The sequence below is a fragment of the Gastrolobium bilobum genome, unplaced genomic scaffold (genome assembly GCF_033153095.1).
Source record: "Gastrolobium bilobum isolate Gb01-03AN ecotype WA unplaced genomic scaffold, APGP_CSIRO_Gbil_v1 utg4612, whole genome shotgun sequence".
Taxonomy (NCBI): domain Eukaryota; kingdom Viridiplantae; phylum Streptophyta; class Magnoliopsida; order Fabales; family Fabaceae; genus Gastrolobium; species Gastrolobium bilobum.
In genome coordinates, this window is record NW_026896581.1 from 46,777 (window position 1) to 57,220 (window position 10,444).

Here is a 10,444-nt window from a genome sequence, read left to right on the forward strand (position 1 = left end):
ATGTGACTATTTAATAAAATTATGTCATAATGTCATATTTAACTTCATTAAATAACTTAAATTTATTTTTCATTAATACATTATACATCCTTCACTTACTGACAAACCACTTTAATAAAATTTTAACATCTTCAAACAAATCATTAAATCAGCTACTTTCTCTGTGCATAGATTAGCATCCTTTTAATATTATTATACATATAACTTTTTATTTTGTTCTGACATTCTCCATTTTCACCATTTTCATTCGCTTGCAGCTTCTGAGGCACACACACTCCACTACACTACACCATACCCTTGCAGTTCCAGCCAGTTATTGCAGGTTTCAGATTCTACCTCTACCTGCCACTGCTTTGTCTTCACGCTACTTACTCTCCTTATTTTTTAAGCATTCTTTCTCAGTGAAAGTTTTGATAACTTCACCTTATATATTCAACTTGATTCCATGGTCACATTATCAATTTTCTGCTTGGTTTTAGCATCAAGTTCTAAACTCTTCTACTGGTTTTTCTACAGCACTTGCTCGATCTAGAACCTCGTGCATTTGTGTATTAGTTCAGTTCTCAAACTATTGTGTTGTTTTTTAGTATGTGATATTGTTTTGTGTCTTGCTTTTTTTTAACCTTATCTGCACCAAATTTGATTTAGGTGAACTTGAACTTCGGTCTCCGAAACATGTTGTTATAACGGTCTTGTCCTAACATTGTGTGTTCTGTTCAGTCTTCAGCAATGAAGGGAAAGAACCGGAGAAGTAACGGCGCCGTTAAAATCGATTACATCATTCACATTCAGGAGATTAAGCCATGGCCACCATCACAGTCTCTCAGATCCTTTCGTTCCGTGTTGATACAATGGGAAAACGGTGAACGTTCTTCGGGGTCCACCAATCTTGTTACACCTTCGCTTGGTTCTGTTATAGGCGAAGGAAAAATCGAGTTTAATGAGTCATTTAAACTTCATGTGACTCTGTTGAGGGACATGTCTGTGAAAAACGGTGATGTTGATGTGTTTCAGAAGAATTGCTTGGAGTTCAACTTGTATGAGCCTCGAAGGGATAAGATTGTGAAGGGTCAATTGCTTGGGAGTGCTATTATAGACTTGGCAGATTGTGGTGTTGTTAGAGAGAGCTTGAGCATTAGTGTTCCGTTGAACTGTAAGAGGAACTATAGGAACACGGATCAGCCGATTTTGTTTGTTAGAATCGAGCCTGTTGAAAAGAATCGTGGTAGGAAGGACACGTTTTCAAAAGAGGTGTCAAATGATGGTGGTGACTCTCTATCAACATTGATGAATGAAGAATATGCTGAGGAAGCTGAGATTGCATGTTTTAGTGATGATGATGTTTCCTCGCATTCATCTGCTGCAGCAGTTACTACTACTTCCCCTGAGTCTAGTAGGTGCATTATACCTCCTCAACACCACCAAGAGGTACTTGGATTTTACCGCATTCCATTCTTTTATTCATAGCAGCATGCATTTTTATTTATTTATTTTTTGTAATGTAGCCATATAAACGGAGCATCAACTAAGAATAACATGTTTTGCACTAGTCCAGTTGATCCCAATTTCATTTAAAGCTCTCATCATTGATTAATCAGGGTTGTTATGACCAAAAGAAAAATAAAATTGGGCTGTTAAATGCAAGTGAAATCAAATACTAATAATGGGTGTGAGATTATACTCGTGTAAGTTAATCCTCCCTATGATGTGTATGACAATTTGTATTGTCCCCCAGTCCTATTCCATATTTCCATGAATAAATATTTTTGATATATGACATGCTTTGTAATTGTTGAACAAGGTTTAGAACTTGCCATTAACCAGGTTGATAGGACCCTTTCACATTAAATTGTTCTCATGAGTCAATGCAAGGAAAACTTAAAAAAAAAAAAAAATCCTATTTTCATGTTCCTATCAGCGGCATGGTGATGCATGCAGTCTGCTTTCTGGTTATATCTTAAAATAATTATATATTGAGAGAACTCTCTTCAAGACATGTGGTAATTGCTACTGAATTGCAGAATGGACCAGCTCAAAACACTGGTGGTAGGAATGACAAGGAGCATGCCTTGGCCTCAGAAACAAGGGTTGAAACATTGAACATGATGCAACAAGATACAGATGAGAGACTGGAGAGGAGTTCATCCAATTTGTCATCAGTGGATGTATCCTATGATGCTGAGAGTCCTGTAAATGGTCAAACTTCTATGGCAAGCACCTCAAATCATATTTCAGGGACAGATCAAAAGCAAGTTGTTTCCCCAAATGCTGATCCTTCTTCCCCCTCCTTGGAGGAAAATTCGAAGAGCAGTTCTAGAAGCAGTGATCATGAAAATTTGGATCAGGAGGTTTTTGAAAAGGATGCTAATTGTAGAAATATAGTTATGGATGCTCAAACAAACCGTAATGTAAGTGCTTTTGACATCTATTCAAGCAACGCATCATCTCTAGATAGTAATGGCATTGTGGACAAGAATCCAGGCTCTGTAAACTGTGCTGGTTCGGAAATCAACGACAAGTTAAGTGAGAGATGTGAGGAAGATGACAAATATCATGTGAAGGAGGGGGAAAGTGATAAATGTTACTATAGTTCGGCTGAGGACCAGCATGGAAATGAAATGTTTCATTCTGATAAACCATATCATGTAGAAGATGAATCAGTGGCTCAAGGTGCCAAAGATCAAGTTTTATTGAGTAATGGTACATATTCTTTAGGTGGGTCAGATATTGGTATGAAAAGCCATATTCTGAAAAGTGATAGATTAAAGAATGTGAAGTCTGTAAGGTCACCAGCAGACTCAGCTAGGAGTGTTGGGTCACTTAGTAACAATCATCACACGGAAGTAAATGAAAATGGCATTAATGAAGATGCCCAAAACAGTGGAGGGAACATCAGAAGCATTGACAAGAAAGATGCTAAGATTTATCCTAGGGAAGCCAGAAATGCCATTTTAGAAAGAAAAATTGAGCATTTGGAAAACAAGACAAAGATGCTTGAAGGAGAGTTAAGAGAAGCTGCTGCTATTGAGGCTGCTTTATATTCGGTAGTTGCTGAGCATGGAAGCTCCATGAGTAAGGTTCACGCCCCGGCTCGGCGCCTTTCCAGGCTCTACCTTCATGCTTGTAAAGAAAATCTTCAAGCAAGAAGGTCTGGGGCGGCTAAAAGTGCTGTTTCAGGATTAGTACTTGTTGCAAAGGCATGTGGAAATGATGTCTCGAGGTACACTTGAGTTATATTGGTTACTGCATCTTTTCCGTACAATGGTTATTGCATTTCATTCTGAGTATATTATCCTATCGCTAGTCAAGCTAATATTTTGTCCATGAGTAAGCATCACAAGTTGCTTCATCATGAAAAGTTTGGGAATTGTTTTTAATTAAAAAAAGTTTAGTTGTTGTTAATTAGTTAACTCAGAAAACAAGAAGCTTCTGTTGCCGGAATTTTTTTTTACTTATGTTGAACTTGCCATACATAGCTCTGTCAAAATATTTTCTAAAATGAGAGCGAACTTATTCCAATCTCGAAAAAAGAAAGAAAGAAAGATAATACGAGATTACATGGCAGATGAAGTGGATATCCTGCATGAAATTCTTAACAAAAATGGTTCACATTAATTATTAGAGGTTGTTGATTCTTGCTGCATGAGATGGAAATTATAGTTTCATCATAAAAAGTGCCAGCTGCCTACTGATTAACCTCTTCTTCCATCTGGATGCAGGTTAACATTCTGGTTGTCTAATTCTATTATGTTGAGAACAATTATAAGCCAAACCAGCAAATATCTGACACTATCAAATACTGCCGTACCTAGTACACGAAGGACGACTGGTGAAGGGAATGGCAAGATTGTACAACCATTAATATGGAAAGGGTTCTCTCCTAGGAAAAGCGAAAATATAGCAGTTGAATATGGAGGCTTTAGTAACTGGGATGACCCAAACGTGTTCACAGCAGCTCTGGAGAAGGTGGAAGCTTGGATCTTCTCTCGCATTGTGGAATCTATTTGGTGGCAGGTAACACTTTCATTTTATGCACTCTTTCAAAAATCATAAAGTTTCCGTACAAGCTCATTATTAATATTAACATTTCCATTGGCATCTAACATGAATCATTTTCTTTGTGTATGCCCAGTCTCTGACTCCACATATGCAGCTTGTTGATGCAAAGGTCACTCATAAGGATGTAGGTTCTGCCTCAAAGGAAAGCTCTAGAAGGATGTCTAGCTCATGTGATCAAGAGCAGGGAGATTTATCACTAGATATTTGGAAGAATGCTTTTAGAGAAGCCTGTGAAAGGCTTTGCCCTATCCGAGCTGGAGGGCATGAGTGTGGCTGTCTGTCTGTGCTTCCTAGATTGGTTAGTCTATCCAGTTCCTTCGTCCTTTCCTTCTCTTTTTTGTGCTAAAAGGTACTTATGTTTTTCATTGTAATACCATTTTGTGTTTTGTCTTTTTTCAGTTGTCATTCCTTTTTGGGTTTAGTCAGCGTGGGGTAGGGGAAGAGCTTCAAAATGGATGGTTGTGTAACCAAAGAATAATAGGGAATGTATACGTTGGTCAATGAAATTATAGATTAAGAGAAGGAATAAGCAAAAATGATTTGTAAAACCAGTCAATTTTATAAGACAGGAAATTCAAAAATAACATATTTAGTTCGTAATTGAAACATGTTGGTTTTATTTTTCTGTTTTTCTTCTTTTTTACTGGACTCATCTCGGTTTAGTGTAATGTCTGAAAAAAAAAGGGGTTCTTTTTTTATTTTATTTTTTAAAAAAACTAAACAAATTCCATACTGTCCTACTTTTGGCCAGTCCTAGTTCCTATTCCTAACAAATTCCTGTTGGCTGATGGAACTTTGATAAACACCAGTATGTAAAATCTATAGGAGGAAATATTGTAGTATAAGTTGTGTCTTTTGTATCTGGTATTAGGGGTGTTCGCGGTCTGGATTGGATCGGTTTTGGAAGCAAAAATCATCCGATCCAATCCTTTCGGTTTGATCATAAAATCATCCATTCGGTTTGGATTTTTTTTCAAATCCGATCCGATCCGATCCATTTTTTTTCGGTTTGGATTGGATCGGTTTTCGGTTTTTTGAAAATTCTAAAATTTATTTCATGATTATTGTGCAAATAACATCTTTTGTATATATTGTCTTTGTAAATTATTATTTTTTGAAATACAAAAACATTATTAAACTATAATATATATATTTTTTTGGACAATGAGATATGAAGCTCTACAAAGATAAAATTTTGTTGATGAGATGTGATTAGATTTTTTCTTGGGTTTAGTTAATGGGTTAATGAGTCTTGGGTTTAGAAATTTTTAAGTTATGATTAGGGAAAGACCCAAGTAGGTAGAGGGGAATTAATATATTGGATCGGTTTGGATTGGATCGGTTTTCATCAACCTATCCAAAAACCGATCCAATCCAATTAAAATTTGCGGTTTTTTTTCGGTTTTCGATTTTTCGGTTTATTCGGTTTTCGGTTTTTCGGTTCGGTTATAGCGGTTTGAATCGGTTTGGATCGGTTGATGAACACCCCTATCTGGTATACATTCTCATGAACCACGATGACCGATTTGAAAGGTATCCTATGCTTAAATATCCACTGGAGTTTAGTGCCTCCAATTTAATCCTCATGGGAGGAATAAGGGGTGAGAAAAGTATGATTTATGCAACTTAATCGTGAAGCCAAACATCTGCAACCCCTCCTCTTCCACCCCAAACTCCCCCCAAAAATTGATATCTCCATATATATTAATCAATGTTGTCTATAATTTTGTCTGATTAGGCTATGAAATTGAACTTGAATAATTTTTGTTACTTATTCTAGATAATGGAGCAGTGTGTGGCGAGATTAGATATTGCTATGTTCAATGCCATTCTTCGTGAATCTGCTGATGACATCCCAACTGATCCTGTGTCTGATCCCATTAGTGATCCCAAGGTTCTCCCCATTCCACCTGGTAAATCAAGCTTTGGAGCTGGTGCACAACTAAAATCTGCGGTAAATTCTTCGATCTCAGTAGTATTTTTTTGTGTTAACTATAATATCTAGCCATCCACTCAAATTTAATTCCAACCTACTGATATAGGTTCAATTTACTCCTTTATTTCTTCTGATATCTATTTGTGAATATTGAATGTGCCTCTAAAAGTAGGCAAGGAGTATGACATTTTGGCCTTGAATTGGCTACTGAGCTGTTGAGCAATTAGTGGCAAAAATGAAAAACAGAGATTCATGGCATGGTATTGAAGCCTTTATAACCAACCAAGTGGTCAAGAGTTTGATCCTTGATGCCTCCCATTCTTTTAATAGAAGTTAGTTTCATCACAACTTACAATGAACCGTGCATTTGTCCATCCTTTAAAAGCCCAAATGGCCCGTACATGAGGAAGAATCATTTATGATTTTTCACTGAACACTTTAGTTTTTTTTTGGGATAATTGGTCCATGACACTTCCCATTTGTGTTTTGAATTTCTCAGATTGGTAACTGGTCTAGATGGCTGACTGACCTATTTGGTATTGATGATGATGTCTCACTTGAGGATAGAGATGATGACCTTGATAACAATGATGGAAATCAAAATGCATCCTTCAAGTCCTTTCATCTTCTTAATGCACTGAGTGACCTCCTGATGCTTCCTAAGGATATGCTCCTGAGTGAATCCATCAGGAAAGAGGTTCGCCAATGAATTTGCACTTTTCTTCATTCAATTGTTAACTTACTTTAAGTTTCTTCTCCTCAATCATGGTAAAAGGATTCTTGTTTGTGAAGGTATGCCCAATGTTTAGTGCATCATTAATCAAGAAGATTCTAGAAAATTTTGTCCCAGACGAGTTTTGCCCTGATCCAATTCCCACTGCTGTTTTTGAAGCTCTGGACTCACAGGTTAGATAAGCTAATTTGCATTTGTTTTTTTCTGCTCATAATTTATCATAGGATTCTAGTTGACACTTATAGACATGCATAACTAAAATACACGCACACAAACTTGGGTTCCCACAATGCATGAGAAGCATAATGATTTGGCAACTGGTGTTTAATAGAGGCTCATTGAAAATTTGAAAATGACATGTCTCATGATAAGTGTAGTTATTTGATATACAGTGTTCAGTGATTAACTGATTTAAGGCTGAAACTCCTACAGGTTTAGCTTGTGATCTCTAGTTTTTTATTTTTGTTTTTTCAATTTGATGCAGGATGATCTCAAGGAGTCTGTCAACAACTTCCCATGCATTGCTGCTCCCATTGTGTATTCTCCTCCACCAGCTACTACCATTGCAAGCATTACTGGGGAGATTGGAAGTGAATATCAGCTGAGAAGAAGCAGATCTTCTGTTGTCAGGAAGTCAAACACCAGTGATGATGAGCTTGATGAATTACACTCTCCATTATCTTCAATTTTATTTTGTGGCTCATCCTCACCAGTATCAATAAAACCCAACTGGAAGTGGAAAGAAAGTCAAAATGAATCTGCAGTCAGATATGAACTCCTTAGGAAAGTGTGGATGGACAGCGAGTGACCTTGCAGAAATCTGATTTTACCCTCATCCTGTAACGTTTCTTGGATGTCACTGTAAAGAGAAAAAAGTATATATATATATACTCTAGGTTTTGCAGAACAGAAACGCGTTAGTATTAAAAAGCGAGATGGTGAAATTGGAATGCAAGTAATAATACAGAGTCTCTGCTAGTAATGTACAATAAATAAGGTCATGTGAGATTAGATTCCGAATCTTTTTTGTTATAGCTTTCAGATGCTGATTTTGCTTGATTTGAATGAGTTTGAAGACCAAGAAATTTAAGCACAATTAAGCTCGAATTTGAAAAGCGGAAAAATTTAAAGTAGATTCAAATATCAATCAAGAAATTACCTATGAATTGAAAGGACGAAAAACAAACAATCTGGGTCTTTGACGAAATGGATTGCAAATCTATAAGAATCTATTCCGCTGAAGTCGAAATATCTGAGACGTATAAATAAAATATTCATAGGTCGGAAGCTTGAAGAAAATCTCGTGGTCCAATTTACATTGGTACACAATTGATGGCCAATGGAACGTGTATTTGCTGATTCAAGGACCACGTAAAATTAACTAGAAAAGTAAAAGTACATTGGGACACAGCTGATCAAAAAAGAAGAAAACACGCGCTCACATGTAGGATTAGTAGTCATACATTACATACTGTTTCCGCTTTCTATCTTATAACTTGGACAGTAGCACTACAGAACAAACTATCATTCTCAAAATTTTCCAAAACAAAATCAACAATAATTTGGACACTCAGACCAAAATTTCCAATAAATTCTGGCTCTCATATTCACATATACTAGAATGCCGACAAGGGATTGGTGCCAGAGAAGATTGATGACCCTTCAGGCAGTCAACTTCTGTGAAGAACTAAGAGCATTAATATGCTGGAGATGTAGTGCAGCCAGAAGTCCCTGCCAGGTTTCTCCAGGTGCACCTGCTACTTCAAAATTAAGAAGTTTCTTCTGCTTCCTGTAGTAATCTTCCAACAGCTTGCACTAGAAAAGAAAGATACCCAAAAATTAAAAATTACTATAATTATTAAGGCAGAGGGACTAGAATAATAGAACCAAATATAGGCGAATTTACTATCTCAAACCAGCATATTCTAAGCACAACTTCCAAAACGGAAAGAAAGATGATATATATAGTCACCTCCTCTGCATGATTGCGGACATGATCATCCTGCAATTGCTTGGTTGGGGTCCAGGAGCTATTCATAAAAATATATTCCTGGCAAGAAGTAAATTTTCGAGTTCCTAGATTCTTTTTCACTAAATCCTCTTCCGAACACTTGAAATTCACCACCAGATCAACAGGAACAATGTGATCAAGAATCTCCTGTGAAACAGGATGGTGTTTGAAAGGACACGAAATATTAACAACCGGCATTTAAAGGGGGGCCATAAAAGCAAACCACACGAACTGTTGATTGAACTCCAAGGCCTAACAAGAATTGAAAAAGTTTTGAGCAGTTTAATGATTAAAAAAACACGAAACTCACAGCTTGAATCCTTGTTCGAGGGATTCCATCCAGAATGAACCCAGTTTCACCTCTTGAGTACCCATCCTCCAGTCTCTTTGTTAGCAGCCCAAAAATGATTTCCTCAGGGACAAGCTTTCCATGATCCAAGGCATTCGCTATCTGAATCAGAAGAACCCCACGTCACACACTAATATTAATTTAAAACATTATAGAACATTGTACCAAAAAATAAAATAAAATTATAGAACACCAATAAACAAGGTAAAAGCATTCAAAACGAATCTTCACTTCTTAAACCAAACTGAATCGTTAACCTAGATTAATATGCATGTCTAACACCACTCTGTTTCCGGCTATTACAGGAAGTTTATGTTATGGTAATTATTACTTAATTTAATGAGACTCTCAACATTTTTTTTATAGAAAAAAATCATTTCAGCTCAAAAAAGGAAATATTATTTTCTTTACAACATAAAGCGCTAACTTTAATCTGAAATTATGAAAGAGGGAAGGAAAAGAAAAAGAAAAGATAAAAGCAGAGAATTATCAAGAAATCAAATTAAATTAGAGGGAAAAAGCAGAAAGCAAAGAAGAAACCCTAGAATAGATTGATGGATATACCTGCTGGTAGAGAGAGGAGCGAGGGCTGAGCTCCTGACGAAGGAGAGTGGCCATGGAAATGTGAGGAACTTCTAGAAGCTTCGAGAGCCTCTCGGCGAAGAGGTGCCTCCTGGCTCCTGGCTCACCTATCATCACCCACTGCACTCCACGCTCCGGCGATGAACCCTCCGTGTCCAGCATGCCACGTGGCATACACTGCTCGTAGTGCTCTTCTTCTTCCTCCTCGTCGTAGTGGTACTGCACCGCAGCCGCAGATCCGAAAGCACGATTCGACAGGAATCTGATAGCTTTAAGCGGCGTCGCAGCCACTCTCAGTCGTGCGATCGCGGCCATGGCGGCGGCGATGGGGCTTTTTCTGTTACAACGAGAGTGTGAGAGAAAGAGGGAGAAAAAATGGGAATGGCTGCGTTATAGAGAGGAACCCTGACCGTGAGGTTTTAAGAGGGGATATTCGGGTTAGTGAAATGCCACTGTTTTCTTGCGGTAATTACGAGGATGCCACTCATTGGTGCGTGGCGCGAGCGAGCCCAGCGAGAGTGGTTTACCAGTTGGCTGGTCGTGATTGGCAGAAAAAAGATAGATGTATTGTTGGAAGGGTGCAATCGTGTGCGCGCAGCATCTTCTCTATAAACATATGTTCTTCTCTATAAACATATGTTGGTAATAATGACACAATTTTAATTTGATATATTAATATGATATAAGATATTCTTACTATTAATTTTTTTATTATTAATCTACTATCAATTTAATATAATTATGTATTATTAGTAGTATATCAAAAATTATTTT

At 37.2% G+C, this 10,444-nt stretch overlaps 3 protein-coding genes across 3 annotated transcripts; 2 read left to right on the plus strand and 1 right to left on the minus strand.

Annotated features, from left to right (window-relative positions):
* Positions 1 to 232: 232 nt before the first annotated feature.
* Positions 233 to 2,382, plus strand: LOC133300724 (uncharacterized). Its single transcript, XM_061500306.1, has 4 exons — positions 233 to 322; positions 721 to 1,428; positions 2,022 to 2,189; positions 2,236 to 2,382. The coding sequence occupies exons 2-4, from the start codon at positions 730 to 732 to the stop codon at positions 2,380 to 2,382; spliced, it is 1,014 nt and encodes a 337-aa protein (XP_061356290.1). The 5' UTR covers positions 233 to 322; positions 721 to 729.
* On the plus strand, positions 2,234 to 7,695 carry LOC133300730 (uncharacterized). The gene is made up of 7 exons (XM_061500311.1): positions 2,234 to 3,220; positions 3,720 to 4,014; positions 4,133 to 4,357; positions 5,840 to 6,013; positions 6,495 to 6,692; positions 6,788 to 6,901; positions 7,213 to 7,695. Exons 1-7 carry the CDS (start codon positions 2,385 to 2,387, stop codon positions 7,534 to 7,536), a joined length of 2,166 nt encoding a protein of 721 aa, XP_061356295.1. The 5' UTR covers positions 2,234 to 2,384; the 3' UTR covers positions 7,537 to 7,695.
* A 448-nt stretch (positions 7,696 to 8,143) lies between these two features.
* Positions 8,144 to 10,049, minus strand: LOC133300729 (probable adenylate kinase 7, mitochondrial). Its single transcript, XM_061500310.1, has 4 exons — positions 9,653 to 10,049; positions 9,050 to 9,190; positions 8,701 to 8,886; positions 8,144 to 8,543 (listed from the first exon to the last, which is right to left on the minus strand). The coding sequence occupies exons 1-4, from the start codon at positions 9,983 to 9,985 to the stop codon at positions 8,391 to 8,393; spliced, it is 813 nt and encodes a 270-aa protein (XP_061356294.1). The 5' UTR covers positions 9,986 to 10,049; the 3' UTR covers positions 8,144 to 8,390.
* Between the last annotated feature and the right edge of the window lie 395 nt (positions 10,050 to 10,444).